The sequence below is a fragment of the Panulirus ornatus genome, chromosome 9 (assembly GCF_036320965.1).
Source record: "Panulirus ornatus isolate Po-2019 chromosome 9, ASM3632096v1, whole genome shotgun sequence".
Taxonomy (NCBI): domain Eukaryota; kingdom Metazoa; phylum Arthropoda; class Malacostraca; order Decapoda; family Palinuridae; genus Panulirus; species Panulirus ornatus.
Window position 1 is genome coordinate 42,897,539 of NC_092232.1, and position 16,052 is coordinate 42,913,590.

The 16,052-nt window shown below is 40.2% G+C and overlaps 1 protein-coding gene across 1 annotated transcript in view; it reads left to right on the forward strand.

Moving 5' to 3' along the window:
* LOC139750367 (uncharacterized) overlaps window positions 1-15,597 on the forward strand; it is a 146,237-nt gene extending 130,640 nt beyond the window's left edge. Inside the window, exon 7 of the mRNA XM_071665086.1 lies at window positions 12,483-15,597. Within this exon, the coding sequence (XP_071521187.1) occupies window positions 12,483-15,038 (2,556 nt within the window). The 3' untranslated portion in view covers window positions 15,039-15,597. The remainder of the gene's footprint in view (window positions 1-12,482) is intronic.
* The last annotated feature ends 455 nt before the right edge of the window (window positions 15,598-16,052 follow it).

A 16,052-nucleotide genomic window follows, 5' to 3' on the forward strand; every position in this document is an offset into this window, starting at 1 on the left:
CAAAACTCTTGCATTTACCTCCCTAAGAACCCCATCCATAAACAAATTAAACAACCATGGAGACATCACACACCCCTGCCGCAAACCTACATTCACTGAGAACCAATCACTTTCCTCTCTTCCTACATGTACACATGCCTTACATCCTCGATAAAAACTTTTCACTGCTTCTAACAACTTGCCTCCCACACCATATATTCTTAATACCTTCCACAGAGCATCTCTATCAACTCTGTCATATGCCTTCTCCAGATCCATAAATGCTACATACAAATCAATTTGCTTTTCTAAGTATTTCTCACATACATTCTTCAAAGCAAACACCTGATCCACACATCCTCTACCACTTCTGAAATCACACTGCTCTTCCCCAATCTGATGCTCTGTACATGCATTCACCCTCTCAATCAATACCCTCCCATATAATTTACCAGGAATACTCAACAAACTTATACCTCTGTAATTTGAGCACTCACTCTTATCCCCTTTGCCTTTGTACAATGGCACTATGCACGCATTCTGCCAATCCTCAGGCACCTAACCATGAGTCATACATACATTAAATAACCTTACCAACCAGTCAATAATACAGTCACCCCCTTTTTTAATTAATTCCACTGCAATACCATCCAAACCTGCTGCCTTGCTGGCTTTCATCTTCCGCAAAGCTTTTACTACCTCTTCTCTGTTTACCAAATCATTTTCCCTTACCCTGTCACTTTGCACACCACCTCGACCAAGACACCCTATATCTGCCACTCTATCATCAAACACATTCAACAAACCTTCAAAATACTCACTCCATCTCCTTCTCACATCCCCACTACTTGTTATCACCTCCCATTTGCGCCCTTCACTGAAGTTCCCATTTGCTCCCTTGTCTTACGCACTTTATTTACCTCCTTCCAGAACATCTTTTTATTCTCCCTAAAATTTAATGATACTCTCTCACCCCAACTCTCATTTGCCCTCTTTTTCACCTCTTGCACCTTTCTCTTGACCTCCTGTCTCTTTCTTTTATACATCTCCCACTCAATTGCATTTTTTCCCTGCAAAAATTGTCCAAATGCCTCTCTCTTCTCTTTCACTAATAATCTTACTTCTTCATCCCACCACTCACTACCCTTTCTAATCAACCCACCTCCCACTCTTCTCATGCCACAAGCATCTTTTGTGCAATCTATGACTGATTCCCTAAATACATCCCATTCCTCCCCCACTCCCCTTACTTCCATTGTTCTCACCTTTTTCCATTCTGTACTCAGTCTCTCCTGGTACTTCCTCACACAAGTCTCCTTCCCAAGCTCACTTACTCTCACCACCCTCTTCACACCAACATTCACTCTTCTCCTGTTCTGAAAACCCATACAAATCTTCACCTTAGCCTCCACAAGATAATGATCAGACATCCCTCCAGTTGCACCTCTCAGCACATTAACATCCAAAAGTCTCTCTTTCGCGCGCCTGTCAATTAACACGTAATCCAATAACGCTCTCTGGCCATCTCTCCTACTTACATATGTATACTTATGTATATCTCGCTTTTTAAACCAGGTATTCCCAATCACCAGTCCTTTTTCAGCACATAAATCTACAAGCTCTTCACCATTTCCATTTACAACACTGAACACCCCATGTATACCAATTATTCCCTCAACTGCCACATTACTCACCTTTGCATTCAAATCACCCATGACTATAACCCGGTCTCGTGCATCAAAACCACTAACACACTCATTCAGCTGCTCCCAAAACACTTGCCTCTCATGATCTTTCTTCTCATGCCTAGGTGCATATGCACCAATAAATACCCATCTCTCTCCATCAACTTTCAGTTTTACCCATATTAATCGAGAATTTACTTTCTTACATTCTATCACATACTCCCAGAACTATATACATATATATATATATATATATATATATATATATATATATATATATATATATATATATATATATATATATATATATATTCCCTGGGGATAGGGGAGAAAGAATACTTCCCACGTATTCCCTGCGTGTCGTAGAAGGCGACTAAAAGGGAAGGGAGCGGGGGGCTGGAAATCCTCCCCTCTCAGTTTTTTTTAATTTTCCAAAAGAAGGAACAGAGAAGGGGGCCAGGTGAGGGTATTCCCTCAAAGGCCCAGTCCTCTGTTCTTAACGCTACCTCGCTATCGCGGGAAATGGCGAATAGTATGAAAAAAATATATATATTATATATATATATATATATATATATATATATATATATATAAAGGATACTTCCCACGTATTCCCTGTGTGTCGTAGAAGGCGACTAAAAGGGGAGGGAGTGGGGGGCTGGAAATCCTCCCCTCTCGTTTTTTTTTTTTTTTTTTTTTTTTTTTTTTTTTTTTTTTTTTAATCTTCCAAAAGAAGGAACAGAGGCGGCCAGGTGAGGATATTCCAAGAAAGTCCCAGTCCTCTGTTCTTAACGCTACCTCGCTAACGCGGGAAATGGCGAATAGTTTAAAAGAAAAGAAAAAAAAAATATATATATATATATATATATATATATATATATATATATATATATATATATATATATATATATATATATATTTTTTTATATATAGAGGATGTGTGGATCAGGTGTTTGCTTTGAAGAATGTATGTGAGAAATACTTAGAAAAGCAAATGGATTTGTATGTAGCATTTATGGATCTGGAGAAGGCATATGATAGAGTTGATAGAGATGCTCTGTGGAAGGTATTAAGAATATATGGTGTGGGAGGCAAGTTGTTAGAAGCAGTGAAAAGTTTTTATCGAGGATGTAAGGCATGTGTACGTGTAGGAAGAGAGGAAAGTCATTGGTTCTCAGTGAATGTAGGTTTGCGGCAGGGGTGTGTGATGTCTCCATGGTTGTTTAATTTGTTTATGGATGGGGTTGTTAGGGAGGTGAATGCAAGAGTTTTTGGAAAGAGGGGCAAGGATGAAGCCTGTTGGGGATGAAAGAGCTTGGGAAGTGAGTCAGTTGTTGTTCGCTGATGATACAGCGCTGGTGGCTGATTCATGTGAGAAACTGCAGAAGCTGGTATGTTTGAAATAATAGTTGTTCCAACAATGTTGTATGGTTGCGAGGTGTGGGCTATGGATAGAGTTGTGCGCAGGAGGATGGATGTGCTGGAAATGAGATGTTTGAGGACAATGTGTGGTGTGAGGTGGTTTGATCGAGTAAGTAACGTAAGGGTAAGAGAGAGGTGTGGAAATAAAAAGAGTGTGGTTGAGAGATATATATATATCTATCCCTGGGGATGGGGAGAAAGGATACTTCCCACGTATTCCCTGTGTGTCGTAGAAGGCGACTAAAAGGGGAGGGAGTGGGGGGCTGGAAATCCTCCCCTCTCGTTTTTTTTTTTTTTTTTTTTTTTTTTTTTTTTTTTTTTTTAATCTTCCAAAAGAAGGAACAGAGGCGGCCAGGTGAGGATATTCCAAGAAAGTCCCAGTCCTCTGTTCTTAACGCTACCTCGCTAACGCGGGAAATGGCGAATAGTTTAAAAGAAAAGAAAAAAAAAATATATATATATATATATATATATATATATATATATATATATATATATATATATATATATATATATATATATTTTTTTATATATAGAGGATGTGTGGATCAGGTGTTTGCTTTGAAGAATGTATGTGAGAAATACTTAGAAAAGCAAATGGATTTGTATGTAGCATTTATGGATCTGGAGAAGGCATATGATAGAGTTGATAGAGATGCTCTGTGGAAGGTATTAAGAATATATGGTGTGGGAGGCAAGTTGTTTGAAGCAGTGAAAAGTTTTTATCGAGGATGTAAGGCATGTGTACGTGTAGGAAGAGAGGAAAGTCATTGGTTCTCAGTGAATGTAGGTTTGCGGCAGGGGTGTGTGATGTCTCCATGGTTGTTTAATTTGTTTATGGATGGGGTTGTTAGGGAGGTGAATGCAAGAGTTTTTGGAAAGAGGGGCAAGGATGAAGCCTGTTGGGGATGAAAGAGCTTGGGAAGTGAGTCAGTTGTTGTTCGCTGATGATACAGCGCTGGTGGCTGATTCATGTGAGAAACTGCAGAAGCTGGTATGTTTGAAATAATAGTTGTTCCAACAATGTTGTATGGTTGCGAGGTGTGGGCTATGGATAGAGTTGTGCGCAGGAGGATGGATGTGCTGGAAATGAGATGTTTGAGGACAATGTGTGGTGTGAGGTGGTTTGATCGAGTAAGTAACGTAAGGGTAAGAGAGAGGTGTGGAAATAAAAAGAGTGTGGTTGAGAGATATATATATATCTATCCCTGGGGATAGGGGATTAAAAATACTTCCCATGTATTCCCTGTGTGTCGTAGAAGGCGACTAAAAGGGGAGGGAGCGGGGTGCTGGAAATCCTCCCCTCTCGTTTTTTTTTTTTTAATTTTCCAAAAGAAGGAACAGAGGGGGCCAGGTGAGGATATTCCAAAAAAGGCCCAGTACTCTGTTCTTAACGCTACCTCGCTAACGTGGGAAATGGCGAATAGTTTAAAAGAAAAAGATATATATATATATATATATATATATATATATATATATATATATATATATATATATATATATATATATATATATATATATATATAAATTATATGGGAGGGTATTGATTGAGAGGGTGAAGGCATGTACAGAGCATCAGATTGGGGAAGAGCAGTGTGGTTTCAGAAGTGGTAGAGGATGTGTGGATCAGGTGTTTGCTTTGAAGAATGTATGTGAGAAATACTTAGAAAAGCAAATGGATTTGTATGTAGCATTTATGGATCTGGAGAAGGCATATGATAGAGTTGATAGAGATGCTCTATGGAAGGTATTAAGAATATATGGTGTGGGAGGAAAGTTGTTAGAAGCAGTGAAAAGTTTTTATCGAGGATGTAAGGCATGTGTACGTGTAGGAAGAGAGGAAAGTGATTGGTTCTCAGGGAATGTAGGTATGCGGCAGGGGTGTGTGATGTCTCCATGGTTGTTTAATTTGTTTATGGATGGGGTTGTTAGGGAGGTAAATGCAAGAGTTTTGGAAAGAGGGGCAAGTATGAAGTCTGTTGGGGATGAGAGAGCTTGGGAGGTGAGTCAGTTGTTGTTCGCTGATGATACAGCGCTGGTGGCTGATTCATGTGAGAAACTGCAGAAGCTGGTGACTGAGTTTGGAAAAGTGTGTGGAAGAAGAAAGTTAAGAGTAAATGTGAATAAGAGCAAGGTTATTAGGTACAGTAGGGTTGAGGGTCAAGTCAATTGGGAGGTGAGTTTGAATGGAGAAAAACTGGAGGAAGTGAAGTGTTTTAGATATCTGGGAGTGGATCTGGCAGCGGATGGAACCATGGAAGCGGAAGTGGATCATAGGGTGGGGGAGGGGGCGAAAATCCTGGGGGCCTTGAAGAATGTGTGGAAGTCGAGAACATTATCTCGGAAAGCAAAAATGGGTATGTTTGAAGGAATAGTGGTTCCAACAATGTTGTATGGTTGCGAGGCGTGGGCTATGGATAGAGTTGTGCGCAGGAGGATGGATGTGCTGGAAATGAGATGTTTGAGGACAATGTGTGGTGTGAGGTGGTTTGATCGAGTGAGTAACAAGGAGAAGAGGGAGACCAAATTGGAGGTGGAAAGATGGAGTAAAAAAGATTTTGTGTGATCGGGGCCTGAACATGCAGGAGGGTGAAAGGAGGGCAAGGAATAGAGTGAATTGGAGCGATGTGGTATACCAGGGTTGACGTGCTGTCAGTGGATACAAGCAGGGCATGTGAAGCGTCTGGGGTAAACCATGGAAAGCTGTGTAGGTATGTATATTTGCGTGTGTGGACGTATGTATATACATGTGTATGGGGGGGGGGCCATTTCTTTCGTCTGTTTCCTTGCGCTACCTCGCAAACGCGGGAGACAGCGACAAAGTATAATAAAAATAATATATATATATATATATATATATATATATATATATATATATATATATATATATATATATATATATATATATATATTGGTTTGATCAAGTAAGTAATGTAAGGGTAAGATAGATGTGTGGAAATAAAAAGAGCGTGGTTGAGAGAGCAGAAGAGGGTGTTTTTAAATGTTTTGGGCACATGGAGAGAATGAGTGAGGAAAGATTGACCAAGAGGATATATGTGCCGGAGGTGGAGGGAACGAGGAGAAGTGGGAGACCAAATTCGAGGTGGAAAGATGGAGTGAAAAAGATTTTGAGTGATCGGGCCTGAACATGCAGGAGGGTGAAAGGCAGGCAAGGAATAGAGTGAATTGGATCGATGTGGTATACTGGGGTTGACGTGCTGTCAGTGGATTGAATCAGGGCATGTGAAGCGTCTGGGGTAAACCATTGAAAGCTGTGTGGGGCCTGGATGTGGAAAGGGAGCTGTGGTTTCGGGCATTATTGCATGACAGCTAGAGACTGAGTGTGAACAATTGAGGCCTTTGTTGTCTTTTCCTAGCGCTACCCCGCACACATGAGGGGGGAGGGGGATGGTATTCCATGTGTGGCGGGGTGGCGATGGGAATGAATAAAGGCAGACAGTGTGAATTGTGTGCATGGGTATATATGTATGTGTCTTTGTGTGTATATATATGTGTACATTGAGATGTATAGGTATGTATATTTGCGTGTGTGGATGTGTGTGTATATACATGTGTATAGGGGTGGGTTGGGCCATTTCTTTCGTCTGTTTCCTTGCGCTACCTCGCAAACGTGGGAGACAGCGGCAAAAAAAAAAAAATATATATATATATATATATATATATATATATATATATATATATATATATATATATATATTTCTTTTTTTTTCAAACTATTCGCCATTTCCCGCGTTAGCGAGGTAGCGTTAAGAACAGAGGACTGGGCCTTTTTTGGAATATCCTCACCTGGCCCCACTCTGTTCCTTCTTTTGGAAAATTAAAAAAAAGACGAGAGGGGAGGATTCCAGCCCCCCGCTCCCTCCCCTTTTAGTCGCCTTCTACAACACGCAGGGAATACGTGGGAAGTATTCTTAATCCCCTATCCCCAGGGATAATATATATATATATTATTTATTTATTTATTATACTTTGTCGCTGTCTCCCGCGTTTGCGAGGTAGCGCAAGGAAACAGACGAAAGAAATGGCCCAACCCCCCCCCATACACATGTATATACATACGTCCACACACGCAAATATACATACCTACACAGCTTTCCATGGTTTACCCCAGACGCTTCACATGCCCTGCTTCAATCCACTGACAGCACGTCAACCCTGGTATACCACATCGCTCCAATTCACTCTATTCCTTGCCCTCCTTTCACCCTCCTGCATGTTCAGGCCCCGATCACACAAAATCTTTTTCACTCCATCTTTCCACCTCCAATTTGGTCTCCCTCTTCTCCTTGTTCCCTCCACCTCCGACACATATATCCTCTTGGTCAATCTTTCCTCACTCATCCTCTCCATGTGCCCAAACCACTTCAAAACACCTTCTTCTGCTCTCTCAACCACGCTCTTTTTATTTCCACACATCTCTCTTACCCTTACGTTACTCACTCGATCAAACCACCTCACACCACACATTGTCCTCAAACATCTCATTTCCAGCACATCCATCCTCCTGCAGACAACTCTATCCATAGCCCACGCCTCGCAACCATACAACATTGTTGGAACCACTATTCCTTCAAACATACCCATTTTTGCTTTCCGAGATAATGTTCTCGACTTCCACACATTCTTCAAGGCCCCCAGGATTTTCGCCCCCTCCCCCACCCTATGATCCACTTCCGCTTCCATGGTTCCATCCGCTGCCAGATCCACTCCCAGATATCTAAAACACTTCACTTCCTCCAGTTTTTCTCCATTCAAACTCACCTCCCAATTGACTTGACCCTCAACCCTACTGTACCTAATAACCTTGCTCTTATTCACATTTACTCTTAACTTTCTTCCACACACTTTTCCAAACTCAGTCACCAGCTTCTGCAGTTTCTCACATGAATCAGCCACCAGCGCTGTATCATCAGCGAACAACAACTGACTCACTTCCCAAGCTCTCTCATCCCCAACAGACTTCATACTTGCCCCTCTTTCCAAAACTCTTGCATTTACCTCCCTAACAACCCCATCCATAAACAAATTAAACAACCATGGAGACATCACACACCCCTGCCGCAAACCTACATTCACTGAGAACCAATCACTTTCCTCTCTTCCTACACGTACACATGCCTTACATCCTCGATAAAAACTATATATATATATATATATATATATATATATATATATATATATATATATATATATATATATATATATATATATATATTCCCTGGGGATAGGGGAAAAAGAATACTTCCCACGTATTCCCTGCGTGTCGTAGAAGGCGACTAAAAGGGAAGGGAGTGGGGTCTGGAAATCCTCCCCTCTCCTTTTTTTTTTTTTTTTTATTTTCCAAAAGGAAGGAATAGAGAAGGGGGCTGGATGAGGATGTTTCCTCAGAGGTCCAGTCCTCTGTTCTTAACGCTACCTTACTGACGTGGGAAATGGCGAATAGTATGAAAGAAAGAATATATATATATATATATATATATATATATATCTTTTTCTTTTCTTTCATACTATTCGCCATTTCCCGCATTAGCGAGGTAGCGTTGAGAACAGAGGACTGGGCCCTTGAGGGAATATCCTCACCTGGGCCCCTTCTCTGTTCCCTCTTTTGGAAAAAAAAAAAAAAAAAAAAAAAAAAAAAAAAAAAAAAAAAGTGAGAGGGGAGGATTTCCAGCCCCCCGCTCCCTCCCCTTTTAGTCGCCTTCTACGACACGCAGGGAATACGAGGGAAGTATTCTTTCTCCCCTATATATATATATATATATATATATATATATATATATTTTTTTTCATACTATTCGCCATTTCCCGCGATAGCGAGGTAGCGTTAAGAACAGAGGACTGGGCCTTTTTTGGAATATCCTCACCTGGCCCCCTCTGTTCCTTCTTTTAGAAAATTAAAAAAAAAAAAAAAAAAAAGAGGGGAAGATTTCCAGCACCCCGCTCCCTCCCCTTTTAGTCGCCTTCTACGACACGCAGGGATACATGGGAAGTATTCTTAATCCCCTATCCCCAGGGTTAATATATATGGGAGGTGGGTTGATTAGAAAGGGTAGTGAGTGGTGGGATGAAGAAGTAAGATTATTAGTGAAAGAGAAGAGAGAGGCATTTGGACGATTTTTGCAGGGAAAAAATGCAATTGAGTGGGAGATGTATAAAAGAAAGAGACAGGAGGTCAAGAGAAAGGTGCAAGAGGTGAAAAAGAGGGCAAATGAGAGTTGGGGTGAGAGAGTATCATTAAATTTTAGGGAGAATAAAAAGCTGTTCTGGAAGGAGGTAAATAAAGTGCATAAGACAAGGGAGCAAATGGGAACTTCAGTGAAGGGCGCAAATGGGGAGGTGATAACAAGTAGTGGTGATGTGAGAAGGAGATGGAGTGAGTATTTTGAAGGTTTGTTGAATGTGTTTGATGGTAAGAGTGGCAGATATAGGGTGTTTTGGTCGAGGTGGTGTGCAAAGTGAGAGGGTTAGGGAAAATGATTTGGTAAACAGAGAAGAGGTAGTACAAGCTTTGCGGAAGATGAAAGCCAGCAAGGCAGCAGGTTTGGATGGTATTGCAGTGGAATTTATTAAAAAAGGGGGTGACTGTATTATTGACTGGTTGGTAAGGTTATTTAATGTTTGTATGACTCATGGTGAGGTGCCTGAGGATTGGCGGAATGCGTGCATAGTGCCATTGTACAAAGGCAAAGGGGATAAGAGTGAGTGCTCAAATTACAGAGGTATAAGTTTGTTGAGTATTCCTGGTAAATTATATGGGAGGGTATTGATTGAGAGGGTGAAGGCATGTACAGAGCATCAGATTGGGGAAGAGCAGTGTGGTTTCAGAAGTGGTAGAGGATGTGTGGATCAGGTGTTTGCTTTGAAGAATGTATGTGAGAAATACTTAGAAAAGCAAATGGATTTGTATGTAGCATTTATGGATCTGGAGAAGGCATATGATAGAGTTGATAGAGATGCTCTGTGGAAGGTATTAAGAATATATGGTGTGGGAGGCAAGTTGTTAGAAACGGTGAAAAGTTTTTATCGAGGATGTAAGGCATGTGTACGTGTAGGAAGAGAGGGAAGTGATTGGTTCTCAGTGAATGTAGGTTTGCGGCAGGGGTGTGTGATGTCTCCATGGTTGTTTAATTTGTTTATGGATGGGGTTGTTAGGGAGGTGAATGCAAGAGTTTTGGAAAGAGGGGCAAGTATGAAGTTTGTTGGGGATGAGAGAGCTTGGGAAGTGAGTCAGTTGTTGTTCGCTGATGATACAGCGCTGGTGGCTGATTCATGTGAGAAACTGCAGAAGCTGGTGACTGAGTTTGGTAAAGTGTGTGAAAGAAGAAAGTTAAGAGTAAATGTGAATAAGAGCAAGGTAATTAGGTACAGTAGGGTTGAGGGTCAAGTCAATTGGGAGGTAAGTTTGAATGGAGAAAAACTGGAAGTAAAGTGTTTTAGATATCTGGGAGTGGATCTGGCAGCGGATGGAACCATGGAAGCGGAAGTGGATCATAGGGTGGGGGAGGGGGCGAAAATTCTGGGAGCCTTGAAGAATGTGTGGAAGTCGAGAACATTATCTCGGAAAGCAAAAATGGGTATGTTTGAAGGAATAGTGGTTCCAACAATGTTGTATGGTTGCGAGGCGTGGGCTATGGATAGAGTTGTGCGCAGGAGGATGGATGTGCTGGAAATGAGATGTTTGAGGACAATGTGTGGTGTGAGGTGGTTTGATCGAGTAAGTAACGTAAGGGTAAGAGAGATGTGTGGAAATAAAAAGAGCGTGGTTGAGAGAGCAGAAGAGGGTGTTTTGAAATGGTTTGGGCATATGGAGAGAATGAGTGAGGAAAGATTGACTAAGAGGATATATGTGTCGGAGGTGGAGGGAACGAGGAGAAGTGGGAGACCAAATTGGAGGTGGAAAGATGGAGTGAAAAAGATTTTGTGTGATCGGGGCCTGAACATGCAGGAGGGTGAAAGGAGGGCAAGGAATAGAGTGAATTGGATCGATGTGGTATACCGGGGTTGACGAGCTGTCAGTGGATTGAATCAGGGCATGTGAAGCATGGGTAAACCCTGGAAAGCTGTGTAGGTATGTATATTTGCGTGTGTGGACGTATGTATATACATGTGTATGGGGGTGGGTTGGGCCATTTCTTTCGTCTGTTTCCTTGCGCTACCTCGCAAACGCGGGAGACAGCGACAAAGCAAAAAATATATATATATATATATATATATATATATATATATATATATATATATTTCTTTCATTCATACTATTCGCCATTTCCCATGTTAGCGAGGTAGCATTAAGAGCAGAGGACTGGACCTTTGAGGGAATATCCTCACCTGGCCCTTTTCTCTGTTCCCTCTCTTGGTTAGAAATATGGGCAACAAAGATTTAATGATTGTGTTATATAGCTTGAATTAGGAGGATGGATAGAATGATGTGAGAGGTTATGTGGGATGAAGAGGGTATTTTTAGAAAGGCACATGGATGTGATCATGTAGAACTCATGACATATGATAAGCAGGTCAAGAAAGGTATATTATAGTATAATAGAAGTTACAAGGTGAGGTAGACCATGGAGGAGATGGATAGATGTAGCAAGAAGTTTGATTAGAGCTGGGGATATTTCAGATGAAGAGAGAGGAATGATTAGAAAATGAATGCATTGATAGTATTTTGGATATGAGTGCTTTCAGTTGGTAAATCGACTTAGTTCGTAGATTGGAAATGTAAGAGGCGCTAATGTAAGTGTGGTAGGTCATGTTACACTTTAACATACTGGACATAGGTTGAGGATGTAAGTTAAAGGGAGAGAGGTCAAGTTATGTTTTTGAGGCTGTTTACCTAATTTACTCTGTTGAACAGGAAATGTAGTGATGACTTATTTGTTTTTGTTTATGTATTCGAGGACCATTGAAAGAGTCCTGGTGTTACCTAGGAAATGTAGATCGCTTTGGGGTGAGAAGGTATTTGACAAGACTGTACTCCCAATGACACAGCCTTGCCAAATTTGACTTGTCACTTGTAGTGTCACCTTGAGTAGGAAGAGTCCAGTAACATCTGGAGTGTTAGATTGGTAGATAGATGTGACAGTTTGCCAAATATGAAATTAAACAGTGTTTCCTTCATGGACTGTCAGGACTGTCATCATGTTGAACTAGAGCTCCTCTTTCCATTGTGTAAGTGGACTAGTCCTTTTGAACTGTAGATTTTAACAAAAATCTAGTTGTTGATGACCGTATTACTACACTTACTTAATTTTACATACACTGTGTTCTTGTATTGTTGCTGTTCTTCCCCAAATCATACATTTTTTTTTTTTTTTTTTTTTTAGTTTTCATGTATCCAGGAAACTCGTATATAATAAAATTTATTTTTTTACTTCTCAGATTAAGGGAAGCGTTTCCTCAAAGCCAAAGAAATTGAAAAAGATTAAAAGAACTGATAAAAAGGCATCTGGTGAGGACATTGCCCAAGATGGTCATCACTCAGGCAAGATGGTCATTGAAGTTGATCAGAGTGATGTAGAAATACAGTTTAAAACTCCTCCAAATGCTGTCAAAAAATTTGTGCACATGGCTCCATTTAAAGTAACAGAAAATACTGTGGCAGTAAAGCCCATTTCAACTGTTCCCAAGATGAACCCCAAGAAGGAAGGTGCTACAGCAAGCCTGACAGAAAACACACTTCTTGACGAAGAGAAGAATGCAGCAGCAGGATTGGCAAATCAAGATGGAAATGGTGCTCTTGAGAGCATAATGTCTTCCAGTCCATTAGTAACAAGAAATAAGAAAATGGCAATAAAGAAGAAAAAGAAAACTGTTAAGAATATTTCCAAGTGCTTGGAAAATACTCCTTTATCTACTGCAAGTGACATTTCACTTCCAACGACTACACCAGTGAAGAGGAAACAGGCAAATAACCAGACACCTGCAAAAAACCTGTCAAAGAAGATGAAAGCCATTCCATCTCCAGCATCTTTAGATGCTCAGGTTGTTTCTGTTGGTAAGGACTCATCTACCATAAGAACTCCAATAAGTAGTAAATCAATATCAAATGGAATAGATATGTCTAACTTTGCACAAGTGACAGAAGACATTTCTCAGTCGTCGCATGTACAGACATCAGAAGAAACACAGTTCTCCATAGCTTCCAAGGACATCTCAACCAAGAGGAGCAAAGTTACCAAGAAAAGTGTCTCTCCATTAACAGCAGTTACTAAGACACCCAAAAAAATGCAAAAATTGAAAAAAGTACTTACGCCAAAAACTTTACAGTCTAATAGCTTGACTCCTAAGTTAGCAGATTTGGAAAATGCTACAGTTTTCCCAGAAAGTGAGATAACATCACCAGGAACAAATACAGTTGAAGACAAGGACGTGATGGAAAACACAGAAGAGATGTCACATGGTGTGGGAAACCCCACACAGACATTAGAAGAAGTGCAGATACCTCCAGTTTCCGAGTCATCACAGGGAACAGATACAGCAAAAAGTGTAGAAGTGGTGACAAACACTTCTCAGTTGTCACCAACTGTAGAAGATAATGTAAATACTTCAGAGGAAAAACAACTAGCCTTAAGTACCAAGAAAACCAAAACCCCAGGGAATAAAACTAAGAAAACTCCAAAGAGAGAAAGAGACTCTTCAAATTATACTGAAACGCCCAAAAAGGTGGAACATGGAAAAAAATTAGTTACTCCTAAGAAAGCTGAATTAGAAAGTGTGTTAGTTTTTTCAGAGAGTGAGATAGAGACATCAAAAGGAGCAAATACACCCAAAAGTGTAGAAACAGTGCCAGAGATTTCTCATTCTACACCAGCAGGAGAAACATCACAGCAGGTGCCCCAGAGTTCCAAAAAAAACAAAACTCTAAAGAAGAGAGAGACTGAGTCATCACAGGGAACAGATACAGCAAAAAGTGTAGAAGTGGTGACAAACACTTCTCAGTTGTCACCAACTGTAGAAGATAATGTAAATACTTCAGAGGAAAAACAACTAGCCTTAAGTACCAAGAAAACCAAAACCCCAGGGAATAAAACTAAGAAAACTCCAAAGAGAGAAAGAGACTCTTCAAATTATACTGAAACGCCCAAAAAGGTGGAACATGGAAAAAAATTAGTTACTCCTAAGAAAGCTGAATTAGAAAGTGTGTTAGTTTTTTCAGAGAGTGAGATAGAGACATCAAAAGGAGCAAATACACCCAAAAGTGTAGAAACAGTGCCAGAGATTTCTCATTCTACACCAGCAGGAGAAACATCACAGCAGGTGCCCCAGAGTTCCAAAAAAAACAAAACTCTAAAGAAGAGAGAGAGTTCAAATTACATTGAAACACCTATAAAGGTGAAAAAAGTTGAAAAAGTAGCTGCTCCAAAAACTCCAGATTGTAATGGATTGCCACCAAAGAAAGCAGATTCTGAGAATGTTATTGTTTTATCAGGGAGTGAGATAGAGACATCATGTAAAACAGATACATCCAGAAGTGGAGAAATGGTGACTAATGCCCCTCAGTTGCCACTAACAGTAGAAACTCCCATAAAGGCTTCAGAGGAAATGAAGCTGCCCCTGAGTACCAAGAAAAACAAAACCCCAAAGACTAAAACTCCTAAGAAGACTCCAAAGAGACAAGATAGTTTGGAGGACACTGAAATACCCGAAAAAGTGAAAAAAGTACAGACTCCTAAAACTCCAGCTTGTAAAAGCTTGCCACCCAAGAGGGCAATATCAAACATTATGGTTTTCTCAGAGAGTGAGATGACTCCACTTGGTGCAAATAATACACCCAGAATTGTAGAAGCAGTGACAAACTCTTCTCAGTTGTCACCACCTGTAGAAACTCCCATTAAGACCTCAGAGCAAGTGCAGCAATCCCAGAGTTCTAAAAAAAATAAAACTCCAAAGAGGATAAAGAATATGGGTTTCATTGAGACACCCAAAATGGTGTAGTATCTCGTCACCCAAGAAAGTAGTAGAAAATGTTATAGTTTTATCAAGGAGTGAGACTGACTCATTTTGTCACTAACTATAGAAGATCTTTTAAAGACTTCAAAGGAAAAACAACTGGCCTTGAGTACCAAGAAAACCAAAACCCCAGAGAATAAAACTAAGAAAACAATGTCTCCAGAACGAGCAGGTAGTTCACTTGTCACCCTGACTCTCAGAGAGGTGAAGAATTGTGAAGTGGTTAGGTAATCACTAATACCCCAAATGCATATACATCTTCATCCAAAAAATCTGAGTTGAGAAGTAAAGGTGTACAGAAAGACAAATTCTTATCAAGTAAAATAATGAAGTCATTTACACCTGTTCACCTTAAAACTACACCTAAGCTGAAGATTAAACCAATAGTACCTAAGACTGCATAGGTAAGATTTATATTATGAGTGTGTTGTGTCTTTGGCTGAAACTGAATAGCCTTAGAAGCTCCAGTACTGTGGCTGAAAGAGTGTATAATTACCTCTGTAAATTAAGGGAATTACTAAAAGTTATTTTATCTTAAATCAGAGATGAGCTTTTTTTTTCCCTCCAAGGTTCAAAAGCCTGTCAAAATTAAATTTAGGATTTGCACAACTGTGTAACACTGATTAGCTAAGCAGTTTGGTTTTCATAGATGATGTCCTTGGCAGATAATGAGTGTAGGAGCCATATTTTGTGATGATGCTAAAGAAGGTTGCAGGTGATAAAAGTGAGACAAGTAAGTGTATAGGGAAAGGTATGATTCAGTGAGAAAGGCATTTATCAAACAAGAAATGGAGATATGCTTGAAAGGCAGTGGATGTAAGCATATTTCAGTAAACTAAGGTACGTGGTTAAAAATGAATGTGTGAAAGATACGATGATAGTGTGTGTGGAGCCAGCACAAGTAACTTTTATAGAAACCTGAATTGAACCTAGTGTATAGAGAAGTTTAATATGCCTCCCAGCTTTACAGCAAAAACTATTCTTAAAATTACAATGAGT